The 20,404-nt window shown below is 34.6% G+C and overlaps 1 protein-coding gene across 1 annotated transcript in view; it reads right to left on the bottom strand.

Annotated features, from left to right (window-relative positions):
• PKD (serine/threonine-protein kinase D3) overlaps positions 1–20,404 on the bottom strand; it is a 92,653-nt gene that overhangs the window by 34,842 nt on the left and 37,407 nt on the right. Inside the window, 2 exon segments of the mRNA XM_068385374.1 lie at positions 528–600; positions 8,298–8,402. Of these exon segments, the coding sequence (XP_068241475.1) occupies positions 528–600; positions 8,298–8,402 (178 nt within the window).

The following is a 20,404-nucleotide window of genomic DNA, read 5'->3' on the forward strand; positions in this document are numbered from 1 at the left end:
TATTGTATAAACTCATTGTGCAATTTACATTTGCTTCATTGTGGGGTAAAGTAATTAATATACCAAAAACTGATTACAGTACATATAAGAATAAATATTTTTTTTTGTCAGCCCAAGTTCAAGAAATGGGCATTTTACTTATCTATGCCCCCTAAAATACAATAAAATCAAACCTATCATAATAGAAATATTCTTTCCATGAGTCTGTAATTTTCAGATTTTGTTAGCATTTTGTATTTCAAAGACATTGCAATGTTTCAAATATAACAATAGTCGATTCTTTTTAGTGAGGCAGATTTGCACCGGCTCCCAGGGGTGCCCTTTTAGCTCGGAAAAGTTTCCTGCTCGCCGATTGGTTGGAGATGATAATTCTAACCAATCAGAGAGCAGGAAACTTTTCCGAGCTAAAAGGGCACCACTGCAAGTCAGTGCAAATGTACCTCGTTAAAAAAAATTGAGTATAGTGTACAGTATACTTTATGTAAATATACTGATTAAAAGACATTAACTCACATTGTGCAACTTACCTTTTAACAATTTCTTGCAATAATGACAGATAGTAGGAGTTGTGTAACTATGAAGAGCAAATGAATGAGGAACCTGAAAAATATAAATTGTATAATGAACTACATACAGAAAAACTTACAGAAAAGACATGTACGCGAGACTGGATTAAATAAAATTATTACTTGAAATGATAGGTAGGTATGTATGAAGTACTCGGTTAATATCACTAAATATATACAGTATGATTTAGTGGATTTACTTTGACAGATAGAAAATGTACAATTTTATAAAAAGCTTCATTCAAAGAGAACCTGGTAACTTTAAAAAGATACTGTTTTACATTTATTCCATTAACCCTTTTAACCCCAATGGACGTACTGGTACGTTTCACAAAACTCATCCCTTAACCCCCATGGATGTCCTTGCAAAAAACTGCTATTTGCATTTTTTTTGATAACTTTACGAGAAACTTCAGGTATTTCCCAAAATAATGAAACCAACCTGACCTCTCTATGACGAAAATTAAGACTGTCTGCGCAATCTAAAAAAAAATATTGCAAAACGTGCTTGAAAAAGAAAACACCTTAGGGTTAATGGTTGGAAAGTTCCACATAGCCTTGGGGGTAAAAGGGTTAATAACAAAAATGCAGTATACCAATAAACTTAGGTTTGAGTAAACATGCACTTAATGAGGTGTTTTCTAGAGACTGCAATTAAACCTGGAAAATATTACTCCATCATCAAGAAGCAAACACACTTTCTTATCATTCAGTAAGTCCACTACAAAAGCACTCTTCACTTGTTCTGAAATCCTCTTGAAATGGAAGGGTGACATTCACTGACAGCCTCTCAAGTATTACTTTAACCACAGAGTACTGGTTATTTTGACTACTTGTGCATTTAAACACCAGTCACTGCTTATCATGACAATTTGTTCCCAGCTTTCTTGCATTCTCTTTTACTGAATCCAGTATGTACTATTCTTTACTGGAGAATTTCCCAAAATAACAGAGTACCTGATCAAATCATAGTTTTACAATTCTATGAAAAATCAGGTATCTTTGGAATCACTTGAACAGATATCTTGAATCATCCATATGAAGAATAAGGGAGGAGTAACTTATCTGTTGAAAATAAGACACACACCAAGAGTTGTCAAAATTGTTAAGGACATATAAAATAAAACCTTTCAGAAACATATTTGCAAAGGTCATGTTTTCTCTGAACAGATGAATCAAACCACCACATTTATGAACTTCAACATTATCAACGAATGAGTGGAAAGGTTTTCTTCCTAATGCAATGCCAAATAACTTCTGTTTGAGAAAACAATACATAAGATTTTAGGTTTGGTCCCCAAATGATTCCCACAAATAAAGTAAGATGGTAAAAAACAAAACACAGTTCTTTATGAATAGTGTACCAGTAACACAGTTCCAATTAATAAAGTAAAATGAGTTAAACTTCAAACTTGAAACACACATATCCATACAAACTAGATGGTAAGGATGGGCATTTAAGTGTTTCAATAAACAACTTTTCTGGGCAAGGCTTTCAGAGGAAGACTGCTAATCTAGAAAACAATACTAGTGTATTTACCGCAAAATGTCGAAAAATACAAATGCACTTGCATGCAAAATTATGAAGAGATTTGTAGATAAATGAGTAATTTACTGTATGTGCTTCACTTCATGCAACATACACACAAGGTACACTGTTTTATGTAATGCTCATTCATTTCAAAGGTGCCATAACACAGTGGAACCTATATGGATACTGTCATTTATTCAAAACAAAGAACTTACCAATGAATAAAATATTTTTGTTTTATGTAATTAAACTACATGAAAGAAAAAAATATTCATTGACAAATGAAATAAGTAAAAGGAATAAAACTAACATCATAAATGCAATTCTGTGATCAACTGAAAAATTTCTGAAGCCAATAAATTTCATATTACTAAATAATACATTTATTTAAAACTATCAATACTTTCCAGTAGCTATTTAACAACATATGACCTATGCAGAATACAAAAATCTATTTTGTAACAAAATTCCTCTTCAGTTCCAATAAAAAATGACAATTTATCCCAAATTGTATTTTTCCTAGCTATACAAACCTCGTAATCATTTAATATAGGAGTGCTCTCTCAAACGGGAAAATTCCTATACTAAATGATGACGAGGTTTGTAAATCGCGTCGGAATAAATGACAATTTGTCCCAAATTGTATTTTTCCTAGCTATACAAACCCGTACTCATTTAATATAGGAATTTTCCCGTTTGAGAGAGCACACCTATATTAAATGATTACGAGGTTTGTATATCGCGTCGGAACTACCACCTGCTAAAAATGTAATAAAATTTATACAATATAAAATAAAAAACCTAAATCTGTATTTCTGGGTCGAACCTGTGGCGCCGGGCGAAAAGTCCTTCTTGTATACCTTTTCTGATAAAAAACCTTCCAAGATGTTGTTCAGATGGCGCTCGCGTCGTGGCGTGGGTGGTGCGGCGATGGGGATGTGTCTAGGGCCTCTGTATCGGCCCATCCCTTTGGCGAAGGAATTAACTAAATGGAAGACAACCTGTGAATAGTGGATTTCACCCGCCTTTGCTTTATACACGACACCCAAAAGGTGCTCGCGCGAGGGTTGTAACCTCAGCATTCCATGCTTTTATCTTTCTCTGGTATAATTGGAAGGTTTTTTATCAGAAAAGGTATACAAGAAGGACTTTTCGCCGGGCGCCACAGGTCTCTCCCCAGAAATAGATTTTTCCTTCGTCAAAATCCCTTAATTACATCACAGGATTCAACATAATATTTCAAATTCAAGCTGAAACTATCATTAATCCAAAGAAACGAGCATAACTGATATACTACACAAATTTCACCCATTATTTCTTTCCAAAGAACACAGCATTTTGAACATTCAATTCAAGAATTAGGATAATACAAAAAATGGTCCATTCTGAAATATCTACGGTATATACCGATGACAAATTGTACAAAATTCTAAGCAGCCCCAAAACACAACTTCCGGATAAGATTATTAAAATTCTGGTCTTATGGAGGGGGCCAATACACAACTTTTGGCTGCATCAAAATGACTCCATTGCTTTCTGTTCATATTTCTATGCTATTCCCTTTGATATTGTTCATTGTATAGCTTGTGTAGCACACTATAGGTGAAACTATTACATGCAGGAAGCCACCAGCACAGTTACATGCCTTCTACATGTCACTTTCTATTAGTTCCCTTTTGACTTTCATGTCTTGCTTTTTCCATTCAAATTCTAATTCAAGGACATATCCTTTAAGCGAGGCAAGACCTCCAAGAAGGCATACCCGAAATGTTTTAAAATATGTATTAACAATTTCAATCCACTAGATCTAATTCAATAAAAGATTTTGCTCTTTTCAAAACCTAACAGACAAATTTCTTTAAACTGTCTTTGAACAGTTAATGTACAACCCTTTTCAATGGAGATAGAATTGAAGGATCCTCAGCCACGTCCTTTAGAAAAGGCAACATGATTGGCATAGCTCCTTCTCCATGGATCTTCTCTTTTAAGGTAAGAGGTGGATTTGTTCACTATTGCATGCATGTAATGGGTATATGCTTGGTCATTGTGACTACTCTAATGGTTACAAGTCTACAATAATGTTTATCTGGTATTGGTCGTTGGGTACTGTACAACATCCAACCCCCAAAAAAAGTCTTGATACCTAATCTTAAGGATGTGCAGTGGTCCCTAAAACCCTCCCACCTCCCTAGACTCGTGAAGGGAAGCGGGACATAAAGAGACTTCAAATAGGAAAAATGGTGGCTAGGTGGCAAACAAATGCTGAGGTAGCATTATCCCCTTCTTTAGTATCGGTTCTCGTTGATAACCTGCCATCAGTTGGCAGATGAATTCTTCATTGTAGGTGCTGTGGGTTTAATAAAGCCTGAACCAGTGGGTCTCACTTAACTATTTGATTCCATGCTTTGCACATTGCTACAGAGGTCCTTGAGCAGGAAAGAATACATCTTTGGCATTTTGTTGTATTGCATTCCCTGTTATAGTCCTGACAGGGAAGTCTTTTGGTTACCACATAGTGCCTCCCGAAGAATAGTTTCATCCTCCCTCAAAACTCCTTTTTTTCTGGTATTTCATGTAAGAGTTTACATTTCGTAAGTTATTGTGAGCACAGAGGATTCAAATGAATACAGAACTGAAATACAGTAATTCCATGAAGGTAGGGCCATTTCATTAAAATATAAAGTAAATAAATCCACAACTATACAGTATGATTTTTATATAATACTGTAGTTACTTTAAGTAGATGGATATAGCACTCATCTTCAACCAGGATGATTGAACGTATGAATTTAGGTTTGGATTTACACTCCTAGCAATTCGGCCTGGTACTGGAGTCAGGGGAGTTGATCCTGGGAGATGAATGGGACTTTGACAGTTCCCAGCTTTTCTCTGCAATTTTCAATCCATAAATTTATTCATAGAGTATTACAAACCGATGGCTGTGAATTCTTTCTTTCATTGATATTCATGTTGTAAAAGCAGAGCAGCTCTTTGCTAGAGTTGAAGAGGATAACCTTATTACCTAGTATGCCTTTCTTTCTCTCTAAAAGACCTTAAAAATTGTACAACGGAATAATTTAGACTTTGACCATAAGGTAAACTTCCCATCAAATCTGAAAACTGTTTATGACAATCTTATCGAACAATATTTCTTTAAGAGTTACTACAAATTTAAACTAACAGCTTATCAAGTTTTGTTTCCGATACCTATCATTTTAACAATTTTTTCTCTGAATATCCAAAATTATGTGGAAAAATTTAAGATAAAATTATACCTATTTGCAAACATCAATTATAAACTAGACAATTATCCTTTCATCGGGTAATAAATAGTTCTCTACATAAAAATCATAAAAAGATTTATGGGGATAAATTCAAAGCTGCTTCTCATAAAACAATAATGGTTTTGAGTAAAATCATCCAAGTGCTTTTACATCTAAATCTCTAATCCTTACCATATAACTGCAGTAGTTCCCCAATTACCAGAAGTTTTCTTATCCAAGCACATTCATACAAGAACTTAAGTGAAATGGAAAATACAGTGGTGTATTCTTAATATAAAGAAACCATTAAAGGTTAAACATCCAACTCACTTCACCTCATACCGGGTACAAACCATTTTTCTTTATGTTTCTAGTGAAGGAAAAGAATAAAAATGATGAAAAATGTAAAATATCCATGCACCAAAAGAATTAAATGACATAGGCCACACATTAGGTTATGAATCTCGGGATAAAAAATACTCCAAAGGTTTGTTGGTTTCAAGTGGACTGGGTCATACAACAAGAATTGATTTTATTACTAAACTGTAAAGATGTCAGGCGTGATTAATATTGGAGTCTCTTGTAAAATAGGTATTGATAGGAAATATTTTTCCTTTGCTTGTTCATTCAGCTCTTTGTTACCACAAGAGTTGTAACGTTTCTTTGATGTGATACGGTATTTTTCATGCTATATGAAACGAAAGGATCATATTCAACACCACTTTCTAGCTTTTGTGCCATCTACGCTATTAGACTTGTGTCACCACTATCTGTTCAATTTATTTTTATCTATGTTATCTTCCTAACTTGAGGTAATGGAATTTACAAACACTCTCAAACTAGGCAGATTTGAATGGCATTATTGTTGTTCTTTTAGGTCATATTCATCAAATTCCATGCAAGGGGGTCACCAAACATAAACAAAAATATAAGGTTAATCAAATTTCAGTATTCTATACTCTCCTAATGTTCATATTGCTTTTCTTCTGCAACTGATTAAATGTTAATGTCAATCCATGAAAAACTTGGCTAGAACTTTTATATCTGTACAGAATCGAGACATCTAAAACAGGTCTCCAACCAACAGACACCTTGGACACTAGTAACTACAGTCAATTTTTTTTTAGCGAGGCCGATTTGCACTGAATCGCAGCGGTGCCCTTTTAGCTCGGAAAAGTTTCCTGATCGTTGATTGGTTGGACAAGATAATTCTAACCAATCAGCGATCAGGAAACTTTTCCAAGCTAAAAGGGCACCGCTGCAAGTCGGTGCAAATGCGCCTCATTAAAAGAAATAGACTATACATGTTGTAAAGTCCTGGGGAGGGATCTAAGACTTCCTATGGAACTTTTTTCTTTGAAAGTTTTGCAATCGCTATTTTCAAAAGAAGGGCTCTGGCCAAATTATCTAGACTTGAAAAGGGATTCCTTTGTATACGGAGGATTGGCAAACATGAATTCAATATACCTCTCTTACCCCAAATAGGACCTAGAAATTATTGTGAAGGTTTTCCCAAATCTGGTAAAAGTAAGAAAGCTTTATACACTGTATTGAGGTGACCGGATCATAGAAACACAAGGGTTTTACAATAGGACCTGAAGTAATTTGAGAGAGTCAGGCTAGAGGAGAAGTTATTTATTCTATAATGGGCTGTGTACCAACATAACTCTTAGTGATTGGCATACTAGAACGAATAGGCACAACTTCAAGTGCTAATCTAGGATTTGGAATGTGGCAGGATGGACTAGGATCCCTGTTTTTGCCCCAAGCCTGATTACCTCTTTAAAATTGTACAAAGCCAAATCAGAAATAAAACACCTTTTGAAGTTCACTACAAACAACCCAAGCAAGCATGGTAATAGCTGAAGTGGCATTTAGCAACTTCATCGTCAACAAACCTAGTCTTCTTTGGAGATTTCCCGGAACTGAAAGTCAATTCCATTTTACAACTCAATGTGTTCTTTCAAAAGAGATACTGCTAGGGAACAATACATTCCTCACAACTTTTGTCTCAGACATGTGACACAAAAAGAATGAGAATTATTGTTGCCCAGCAATAAATCCCAGAAATGTATAACAAACCCAGAAAAAGCTATCCCCCATCAATTTGTGATAGTTAACACTGAGTTTCTAAATAACTTCCCAAATCAGAAAATCATAATCTGGAATATGGTTAGAATAAGTTCAACAACGGTGATGAGAGAACTGATTGACAGTGCCAATATGGCCATATATCACTTATTTAATCTCAATGCTCCACTATAGGAACACGGCTATTAAAAGTAGAGAAAATTAGAATTACTGTACAGTACTTCGTTTTAGAGAGGACTCTGACATTTAATCAGCTTTGAAAGAGAAGCAATGAGAACATCAGGGGAGGTACATGTTATTTGGGCTAAAAGAAACTTTATCTAATATTCCTTATTCCTGGAATTCTAAAATCTCTTATTTGATATTCTCGGTGCCCACACAGTTTGTGTTTATTGAGGGACTAGCGTACAAAGAAATTGTTTGTGATAAGAGAACCAAATCCATTTAAACAAGCATCATCAGGATTAATCAAACGTTCAACCAAATAATCTGATTGTGATAGAGTGCATTTTATGTACCACTTAAAAATATCTACCCTGCTATGCATTTAAATAAAAACATACATTACACAAAGTATATCAATATCGTAAAAATATGCAGACTGAAAAATAAATAAGCATTAGCAATGTCACCTAAAAAAAAAATATTGCAGAATGTTCCTTTTGTATCTCAAAGTCATTTCTACAGATACACCATCTAACTTCTACCATGCAAACTGCATACTCCAAAGGCCCCTTTCCAGCATCCCCTCACAAAGTGAAGAGAAAGCCTTATAGTACAGTATATTCCACCTTTAGACCACATCACCATCCAGTGTATGTAAAAGTATATCCACAATTCTCTCACCTTGATTCTCCCTGCCAGTTCTTTCTCCACCCAAGCAGGTCTACCAACTGATCCACTGAATGACGACCGACCAGACTTCATGTTTGGACTGGAAGTGGTTGAAGTCTGCAAATGCATATTTCCAGGTTTCAACAGGTTTTCTCATTCAATACACTCATGCTAGTCTTTTTACTCTTCCCCAAACTCACAATAAAAAGTACACAGCTGTTATGTAGCTGACACCCTTTCTGGTCTAAATTGTCTGATACTAGCTACAACTCCACTACACTAAAGCTACTTATGGATACATCTAAAACAATGATCAATTGTCCTTTGTACTGCAAACAGTAGGGATTAAATGGGAGAATACTCTTAACTATAATAAACCTCCGGACTGACTAAAACTGATACTCTAGATAAAATTCCAACCTAATACTAGTACAATATAATGTAGTTTGTTATACCCGCTTTCTAGTACAAAACATTAACACCGGACTACTGTACAAACTTTGCATAAGCATAAAGCATTCTAGATTAATATTTGCTTGATAAGCAAAATACTTGTCCATCTACCATTTACTAAATAACTAATGAAGTACTATACTTTGTTGAGAACAGATCCAATCAATCCAAAGGCTAAACTCGCAATAGAAGAGTTTTATCTCAACACTATACTTTGGGATGTCTACATAAGGCTTGAAATATCTTTCTTCTCAAAAGATATTCATTTGGAATTCCTAAGGATATTTTCTATTTCATATTCCACGATGGTAATTGTGAAATAATCTATCAACCTAAATTCGGCCTAAATATCTAGACACACAGTCCTAAACTCCAGCTCCAAAAACTTAAAACACTTGCACTTTAAATCAAAGGTAATAGGAAACAAAAACGCAAATCCGGAGGTATGAACAAATTGTCTCTGCGACAGAACAAGTGGGAGTTACACATATAAGGAATTGCAAAAGGTGTTCTGCGATAACTAACAAAAACCAATGTCAAGAACCCACCACATGTGATCTGATCATTTAAGTAGAAAGTGCTTTAAATGCCATGCTGAACATGCACTGTGTTACTTTCTCTTACATACCAATATATGCAGGCCTTTCTGTTAGTCCGTAAGTCACAGCCAATAAGGAAAAGAAAAGACAAAAAAAAAGGCGAAGGTGAGATCAAGTTGATAAAAGTCACTTCTGAAAACAATCATTCTGAAAGCTCAGAAGGACAGAGATAGATGAACACAAGTTTTGATAGTCTTTCAGACATATACAACCTTATACACTCTCACAATGCAAGCTTAGATTTCCACAGAATGTAAGAATTTATGCCACCATAACCCTTTGGATGCCATGCAATACTGTTTAATGAAAGCACCAGTCCATTTAATTTATTTAAAACATTCATTTTTTTTAAAAATAACCTGTTTTTCCCCGCGTTAAAAATTAGACAAAATTTAAAATCAAGTAATGTTCCTTACTTGCTCATTCGCAGATATTCCAACTTTGGTTCAAAATGTATAACACCTACTAAAGCTTTGCAAGTACTGTATGAAGGGCCTATTAAAACATCACATTTATTTTCATTACCGATATAAATCTACTAACAACTGAAAAAGGCTATCAACCGAAATCTCTCCTAGACTAAATTTATCGTATACTTCCAAGTTCTATTGATAGCAAGGTTCATGTAAGCAGTATAAGATTACCGAATTGGTGGAAAACACCCTTTCTTTATATGCATTACCATTCTGCATGATTTGAGTGTTTATATAAAAAAAATAACGTCGCCCAACCTAAAAATCTCAGCTCCCATAGGGGGGGTCATTGGCTAAGCTGAACAAACTAATTATTATTATTATTATTACTATCCAAGCTACAACCCTAATTGGAAAAGCAAGATGCTATAAGCCCAGGGGCTCCAACAGGGAAAAATAGCCCAGTGAGGAAAGGAAGTAAGGAAATAATCCACCTTATCCAGTACAGTATTATACAAATATGAGCTAGTTGATAAATGTGAAAAAAAAAATTCTGTTACAACTTCAGCAGAGTATAAATTAGAAACCTAATGTATTAAACATTTATATATTAAAGTATACAGATCCCTTAACTGACCATACCTACAACTAACTATACAGAGCTTATCAAACACCAAAAAGATTATAAGCTTACAACCTTTGTCTCACAAATATATCAGGATGTTATTACCAGTACATGTAAATAACTTCTTACCGATGTAAATCACATTATAACTTTTCTGAATCTTACAAAATGCAATAAAAGTGTTTTCCCCTTTAACTAAACTGTCTTACAATAACTTAAAATAGGTCTTTTCCTTTCTTTAAAGCTGGGATAAAAATTTAAAATTATATTCAATAAGTTATCAAAATTCTCTTACAAAACAAAATGCACTGCCATAGTATACAAAATGGCTGTTGGATGGAAACTTAAAATAACAACAAACCAATAAGGTTCATTCAGAATAAAAACGGAGCATGAGCACTCAATGTAAAAAAAAAAAATAGTCACAGAATATATCGGTAAAACTGACACCCATAAAATTAATTTCAGATGCACAATATCAGTAAAAACTAAAAAAAAATAGTGGCAGCATCCAAAGAATTAGGTTCTCTTTAACATTTTAATTATTATTCCACAAAACTTCATCTACAATAGAGTAATGAGCTGGTCGTTGAAACATCTCAAAAGTCCACTGAACATAGATAGAAATAATTACTATATTTAGTCTCTTTACCTTTAAAAATAAGTAACTAATAATTCTTTAAATACCTAGCTTATATATTGGAGAACTAAAGAAAGTAAGTTTGCTTCGGAAATTAAAATATTTAATTCTCTTTTAAAAACCAACTTATTCATGTTCAATAATGCCACCTTTCCTTCCCAAAAATCAATATCATCATCTTTGCAATCATAAATAAACAGGAAATATGACAAAGAATACAAAAGTTGCCAATTTTTAACACTATCTTAGCCTGTCATATATAAAAACTACAGTACATCAGTTAACTAAAATGGGAACACTTTATTTCTTATAACCAAGATGAATTGAAAAGCATTATCAAAGGAATAATAGTTAGGTTGTGATAACTAGCCAATATGATAATCATTCAAAATACATATACTGTATAAAAATGGTTATTAAATTCATAAACAACCACGTCTATGTAAACAAAAGCAATTGTGTGTGACGGCTGATCACATACTTAGCGAGAAAGGTAATTGCGCTGGTTACATCTCATTGGTTTCTCCAGGAGCAAAGGGTGGATTATGCAAACAGGAACAATTTGGTTACACACACACACACGTACATACATCCACACACTTACAAGTTATGTATATAAAATATCTATGACTTACAATAGATGGTACAAGAATGCTACAAGGAGTAAACTTACAGCAATCAAAAGGGAACAAATATTACTAGGAATACACAAATCTTAAGTTTCCTTCTCAAATACAAAGGGCTTGCTTTTCAGTTACGGTACTTGGCGGAGGGACAAAGAGCATCCTTGAAATTTGTCGAGTATCACTTTCCATTCTTGAGGCAAAATGTGTCTTAACATTCAGCTTGGAAATTACCTTCAAATAATTAGAACATATAAAAAAGAACAATACTGTTACCTTTAACTTGAGGCAAAACTTTAAATCGAAGCTTGGCAGGCTGGAATTATCCAATTACGGGTATGCATAACTTTAAACTAATGCATCGCAAAGAAAATAGTAGTACTTTGTAGTTGCATATAAATGGTATCCAGAACCCCATAAAACATAATGAGAATAGGGATAATGTATATTGGCTTTTAACATCATATCTGACTTTTCTATAGCGAGTATGCAAAATAATATCATGTTAGCAAATGATACTAAATTCAAGCTATTAAAGTAAAACACCATAAAATTCTTGAAACTTAAATGATTAAGCACAATTCGGATTATAGAAAGTATGGAATAGTTATAACATCCCCGAAGTAACTGAGAGAAGGGGCATTACTAGGGAACTTTGTTTCCTAGTAGTAAGTTGAACACCCTTCAGAGATATGAACGCTTCTACTCCAGTAATCTCAAAATATTTACCTAAATGCCACATACTTATCAGGAACCCTTATCAACAAATCAAGATGGAAAGGCATCTTAATAGCAAATATGAAGCTGGCCTTCAATCTTGATAAAATGTTGCACACTATCAAATGATGATTAAAAAATAAATCTAATGGGTATCTAAAACTGATATAAAATACAACTGTGGACGATATACTGTACTCTAAAATTCTTTCAAGTTGTAATTCACCATTAATGGTATTTCCTGACTTTTTATTCATGGGTTATGCAAGTAAGACCATTTTGAAGATGATATAAAATTACTTCCATGTAACACTCTTTTTGGAAAATAGTAAAGTCTAGATGATGTCAGAGGCAAGAACGACTGGCAAACTACCTTACAGCCAGCTATGGAATTTTGCTATGCCAAAAAGAATCTCATACTTATATGTTGTTTGAGATCCAAACTTTGATGGGATTTACAATTCTAGACATCATGCACCAGGCTGGTATGGTACTGGACGTTTTTCAAGTACTGTACAATACATTCAAGAAGCAGCTGCTTAGAGAGATAGGTTTATAGTTACTGGCTTTCCTAAGTTTTTTTTCCTGACTTTATTACAGGTTAACTTATGGCAGTAACCCATTCTTTTTCATCAACTTTCTTAGCTAAATGCAATTGGAAAATTATACCAAGGACAGCCAAGGATACTGGGTATGTATAGTTCAAAAGATATTCCACTTTACCTCAGGATGAGCTATATGTAGTGGGACAGTTTTCAACTCGTTTTTCAATAGTGAATTCCTAGTTGAAATACATTTTGACAATTTCCAAATTTATTGCAAGTTCTGTATAATCTTTTTTATTTTACATGTCGAGCATATTAGACCTAGATGAAATGGCTGATGTATTTTAAGAACAAAACGTAAATGGAAGAGAAGCGAGATGCATTTTTTCTTTGAAAAGTGACAAGGGGAAAATGTGTTTTGGGGAACTTCATCTAACACAATACAACAATTAAAGGTTACTTACATTATTAACCCTTCTACCCCCTTTGGACATACTGGTACATTTCACAAAACTCATCCCTTTACCCCCATGGACGTACTGGTACGTCCTTGCAAAAAAACTGCTATTTGCATTTTTTGCATATTTTTGATAACTTTATGAGAAACTTCAGGCATTTCCCAAAATAATGTGATCAACCTGACCTCTCTATGACGAAAATTAAGGCTGTCAGCGCAATCTAAAAATAAAAATATTGCAAAACGTGCTTGATAAAGAAAAACACTTTGGGGGTTAAGGGTTGGAAAGTTCCAAATAGCATTGGGGGTAAAAGGGTTAATACTTTTAAAAATGCATTTGACCATCTTTCCCTAATAATACAGACATCAACTTTTAAAAAAAAAACAATACACGATTCCTTTTCCTTCCATTTTCAGTGGTGAGAAGGGACTGAAAGAGGTACGATGGAACAATTTGTTATAAGGAGAGATGACAACTTTGAAGTAATTTGGTATTATGCAACAGCAAAGTGAAGGATAATGATTACTGTACAATATTCATGAGAACATGAGAGAAGTTAATGACATAAATGAGGGGAGAATCTGAAAGTTTCTTTATAGTGAGAATAATGAATGAAATAAAAGCAATGGATTACAATGACATACTACACAAAGTATGACAGTTTACGACTCAGTTTTATTTACATATTCCTAATTATGTACAGTATATACAAGTATTTTTTTTATATAATTTCCTTTTTTATAACTTTCTTCTTGTATCTGGGCATTCTCTTCTAAGATAGAATGTTTGAAAAATTTATGGTTTTTTGGTCCTGAAATTATCGGCATATCTAGTCCATCTATCAAAATTAGGGTCTAGCTTTTGCTGTAACGCTGCTAGCCACAAAACAAATTTTCTATCTTTACCATAAAATGGCTGATACCATCTTTGGATAAGAATTTTGTTTCAATTTTCAATAATACTTAAAAAAACATGAGACAAAAACATTTTTTCATACCAACCAATCACTCGCATAATAGTCCCTTCATTGGTCCTCAATTGCTCCACATACTGCAGTATTTAAAATACGTCCTAAGAGACAAAACTAAATCTTAATAATATTTCTATAATGACCTGATATTCCAATTACTTCTTGAAGTTTTGTTTATATTGACAATACCAAAAAAAAAATATATATATTTTTCTTTCTTTCAATAGGCCTCTAGCTAAGTATTGAGACAATCTATTGACTTATGGAAATATTCTCAACATGGGTAGGCTACACATGCTTCTGTCTTTCAGTCTCGAAGCTGAAACTAATATCCTATCCACTTGCCATTACTAGTCAGTGGGGATGAGGGTGGCATGTGTAAGAACATCATGTGAGTATGGAAACAAATTTAATAATAAAAATTGTTAATTTCTATGTATCGGCACTAAAATCTTCTACAATCTGATGGAAGTGGGTCATTGAAGAAAATATATGAAATTTAAAATAGACTAACCCTTTACTCAAGTACTCCAGTGATAATCTATCTTAAAACTAGTTTGATACAACTTGATTTCAGCCAGAAAGGACATAATATTTTTGGATAAAAGATGAATTGAAATCATATCCCCACATTGTAAATCATGAATATTACCCCTTATGTCTACTATCTTGGCCAAATAATACTTAACAGCCCTCACTAAACAAACATAACTATTCTTTGCCGTATCTTTAACTTCCTTTTTCCAAAGTGCAATTTAAATGAATCAGGTAAACATTTTGTCTTGACATTCTTAGCTCTAGTCCATAGACCATAAAAAATTCCTCTGACTTGGAGGTTTTAATACAAAAAATAGCCTAAATACATCTGCATTAATATCTGAAATGGATAAATCTAATCCTATAAGCATGGGTCTATAACCCTTAACAGCTTAAATGGTCAGACATTTCATCGAAGAAAAAAAAGGATGAATTTATTATTATCCGAAACTAGTTTTAGTCACCGACATTTCTTGACTTGCACCAATCAATATATATATTACATTTTTCTTTAATAAAGCTTATCCGTAGCCTGTCTTTTAAAACTTGAATAGAAAACCTAGAGACTCAAAGCAAATTACTTGAGATTATAGTAAAGTTTCCATCCAGTTTGATGCAGCATGATTTGGATGCACTTCCCTCTAAAGCAGTTGCTGGAGAAGGTTGCCTTTAAAGGTTGCTCATGAATGGCAGAAGCAAGGGACTGTGACACTGCCCTAGCAATCAGGACAATGCCCTAGAGACTCACCATATATTATATGATCAGCACCCCAGCCTCCTCTCCACCCAAGCTAGGACCAAGGAGGGCCAGACAGTGGCTGCTGATGACTCGGCAGATAAGACCTATAGGCTCCCCCAAACCCCTCAACCTTAGCTCACAAGGATGGTAAGGGTGCAGACACTAATGGCACTAACAAGTCTGAGCGGGACTTGAACCCCCATCTGGCAAACACCAGACAGACACGTTACCAATCAGGCCATAACAACCTCAGACGGTCGGATAACAGAACATAGATCTGCAAACCGAAATGGAACCACCAGCATCATCCTTCCGTTTGTAGATATCCACTAGTGCTGACACCTTTTCAGTCCATCAATATCTAATACTATTCCACCTATTTACCAAGGCACTTCCCCCAATTTTGGGAGTTAGCAGACATCAAACAAATAAACAAAGGGGGACCTTTCCTCTCTCCGCTCTTCCCAGCCTGACGATGGATTCAGCCAAGTTTGGCTGGTACTGTTAGGGTGTGTGGATAAAAAATACAGGAAGGAATCAAGGAACTTTTCTGTGAATCAGACAATTGTCCTTACTATAGAGAAATACATTTGTTCCTTATGTTCAATCATAAAAAACACAAAGCCTACTACAGCCTCAGAAGGCCCATCAGAAACATAGTGGAACCTAGCTATAACAGACCATGTTTATAAAGGATCAAATCTAGATAACCAGTGGTGTCCTAGTGGCATTTTAAATGTATCACGCTTTTCCTATGCACATCACCTAAAAGTGAAATCCTTTTTTTTTCTTTTACTGCCAATAAAACGAACGAACGATCAAATAGACTTCAACAAACTTTATTAGGATTTAGCATTAAGAGCACTGGAAAAATTTTAGTGAGAGGCTCCATTGGACCCACACGGCAAAGTTGGGAGTCACAGGTTCAAAACTGGGCAGGTTAGGCTACAATCTTTGTCTGTAGGCTCTGGACTTCTTAGATTGAAAAAGAAGCCAAAGATGACAAGAGCTTATGAAGCTCATAACTATAAAACTCAAGAAGCTTGTTAAAGGTTGGTGCGGCACTACCTTCATCCTCCCCGTTGTATTCAATAATCCTAATCTTCTCCTGATTCTCCCCCAGAACTAAAAGTTAGCTATCTTTTATGTTTGGAATTTTTAGTTTGTTAGCAACAATTTAAATATTCTTTCTCCTCAGAGGAATAGCAAGGACTTCACATTCCTCACAACAATGATTTAAATAACAATACTGTCCCTGCCACGAGACACAGAATGAGGATTATGACTGCCAAAAAATAACTTCCTTGAAAAATAAACAAAATAATTACTAACAAATCCAGAAGACATACCTTATAATCGCTATTAACGTCTGAAGGGCAGTAACACAAGTCTTGATTTATTAATATAAACTCGACAAAAAACAGAGATAAAAGCATGTGTGGCTTACCCTTGCTATTACCATTAGTCACTAAATTGTCTCAATAATTGGCAAGAGGCCTAAGCCTACTGAAATGAAGAAAACTGGGAATTTTTAGTTTGGGGGAGTAACATCAATACTACCAAGCTTTGAAAAAAGAAGGAATACAAACATCAGAGAAGATTCACAGAAATCATGTGGAAGTAACCCCTTAAAAGCACCACATGGATCCCCGGGCATCAAGCAGTTTACAAACTTTGGACTGTTAGCCAAGGAATATGGAAAAATGGACATTTTACTAAAGTGATTGGTATAAAATTATATTAATTTCATCATAAACAATCACTTATATACATATAGCTTGGATCAGTTTAGGTAGGAAGGATCAAAGCTAGCCGAAAGAAGTTCCATAGCGGGCTTCTGTGATCGAGGATTAACAAAAAAAAATTAAGGAACAGCTAGTCATTAACGTAAGGGAGAATCCTTACTAAAATACTAAAAAAAAAAAAAAAAAAAAAAGGATCGGTATTTGTATATTATTGCTTATATATCATGAAAAGTTTAAACACAAACCATTTATATGAGACAAAACTGCAAGTCCTTGCAGATAACAGATAAATTAGATGAAGGGTTAAGAGAACAACCTCCTATCCTAAACTAATCCAGGTACTAAATATTTCATAGCTACCTCAGTACATTAGATAAGAATTTACATGACCAAGACAGTCTCAAGTAATAACTTATTCACTTACTAAACATTTCACAGCTACCACTGGTCCAAAAAACATGTTTTTCAGTATTTTGAAGTTACTTTCCCGTGTAAAAAAAAACAAATACTGTAGAGACTTTGAAACCCATCAGTGCTTCCCATAAAAAGGACACTTGACATGAAGAGCATTTTAAAAATAGACATTAAGCATAAATTCTATGGAAGAAAACCTATTCATAGTCATCTCACTATCCATTACACAGCTGTAACTGTGAACTATTCCAATAACTTATAAGAGCCAGCAAGAGATTGTTTTTCTGTCTGCTTGATTCCTGGAATGTCTTGTGAATAGGAACAGTTTGGAAGTACGAACCCTAGAGTCTGGTCTTTAAAAAGTACTGTAAATATGAATAGGAACAGCATTCAATATGCAAAGCAGCATACTATCTCTTTCTTTAGTATATGAAGAAAGATGGGAAATGGAAAAGAGGGCTATAGACTGGATCTAGCCATCTGAAGTTTGTCCTGAGACATTCCAACAAAAAAGCAAGTGATCTTACTGAATCTTCTAAAAAGGTGTAAAGCTCAAAAGACAAACTATCTTAAAATCCTGTCGAAATGTCTAGTGCAAAGAAATTTATTTGCCTCAGTTTAGCACTCTTTGCCCCACTTGATGACAACACCAAATACAGAGTACTGTACAGTATACAGTGTTCATATAAAATTTGAATATGTAATAAAAAATACAATGTATTATATTTCAAAAGATAGCGTTCAGCTTTATTTACACCATTAAGAAAATACTACGGTAAAAGATAACATGTTCAGTAAAATACAGCCTTTTCTATAATAAAGCAACTACTGTCCTCTTAAACTTTTATCTCAAACATGACACGTGTGTACTATATTGCTAGCTACTTGTCTATACTAACAGTAAATATAGAATGAAAATTACCCAAAATAGTTATCATATGAATTAGAATGGCAACAATGTTTTGAAACATTTAAACTGAGTTATGAGGCTTATTTCACCATAAAAAAAAAATTACCTGTAACTCAAGTTCCACCTTATTTAAAACTTGTATCATCCATGACGGTTTTAGTTTCCATTTACCGGAATTCAAGGTCCTGATTAAATTCCAAAAACATTAATTTGGTATTATTCACAGAAAAAATCGCATTCTGCAGATTTCCCTCCTATTCACTTACAAGGACCAAGATTGCATAGGCAACTCTACTCCTCGGACAGACATCAACTCTACTCCTCAGACAGACATCAACTCTACTCTTCGGACAGACATCAACTCTACTCCTCAGACACTCATCAACTCTACTCCTCGGACAGACATCAACTCTACTCCTCCGACAGACATCAACCAAACGTGTATTAACCCTCTGAGAGTCTGATGATGCCATTCATGTAACCATAGGTGACAAGTGATTTTTTCTTGGTCGGGATCATGAGAGGGTTAATGCATGTCTGTCTCCTACGCCTAACTTCTATTCCTTTATAAATGATCATAGCTGATTATTGCAGTTTAGATTTTAAATAATTTTCCTATTCTATCTGTCTAACTTAGCGATGAAACCCTAGGCTATGAAACCCATTAACATAGACTGGCTTAACCAATAAACTTTCATACAAATATTCACTAATCAACAGTAAAAGAGTAAGAATTTGCACACATCTATATTTCACCCATTTTAGATATAATGGAAAGGAAAAGTGAGGAATAGATGCATTGCTGTATACACACAAAAAATAGTAGGGATAGGGTTATTCCTCTGTAAAATGATATTTTAATTATAAAATAAATTTTTGAATATACTTACCCGGTGAATATATAGCTGCAACTCTGTTGCTCGACAGACAAAAAACTGTACAAAAAAACTCGCCAGCGATCGCTATACAGGTTGCGGGTGTGCCCATCAGCGCCAGCTGTCGGCCAGATACCAAGCTCCATGTAAACAAAGACTCAATTTTCTCCTCGTCCCACTGCGTCTCTATTGGGGAGGAGGGGAGGGTCATTTAATTTATATATTCACCGGGTAAGTATATTCAAAAATTTATTTTATAATTAAAATATCATCTTTAAATATTTAACTTAGCCGGTGAATATATAGCTGATTCACACCCAGGATGGTGGGTAGAGACCAGTAAAATATGTTTACATTTTATGAGCCAATCAGTTTTTATTTCATTTTAGAAGTTATCAAAATAACAAAAACAAAATAAATAGGTACCTGGTAAGGAAGTCGACTTGTACGATTACTCTGCCTTATAAGTACATCTTCCTTACGGAGCCTCGCGATCCTCTTAGGATGCTGATAGACCCCTAGGAGCTGAAGTATCAAGGGCTGCAACCCATACAACAGGACCTCATCAAACCCCTAATCTGGGCACTCTCAAGAAATGACTTTGACCACCCGCCAAATCAATCAGGATGCGAAAGGCTTCTTAGCCTTCCGGACAACCCATAAAAACAACATTAAAAACATTTCAAGAGACAGATTAAAAGGATATGGAATTAGGGAATTGTAGTGGTTGAGCCCTCACCCACTACTGCACTCGCTGCTACGAATGGTCCCAGTGTGTAGCAGTTCTCGTAAAGAGACTGGACATCCTTTAGATAAAAAGACGCGAACACTGACTTGCTTTTCCAATAGGTTGCGT

Source organism: Palaemon carinicauda, chromosome 13, assembly GCF_036898095.1.
Source record: "Palaemon carinicauda isolate YSFRI2023 chromosome 13, ASM3689809v2, whole genome shotgun sequence".
In the NCBI taxonomy this organism is placed as follows: Eukaryota; Metazoa; Arthropoda; class Malacostraca; order Decapoda; family Palaemonidae; genus Palaemon; species Palaemon carinicauda.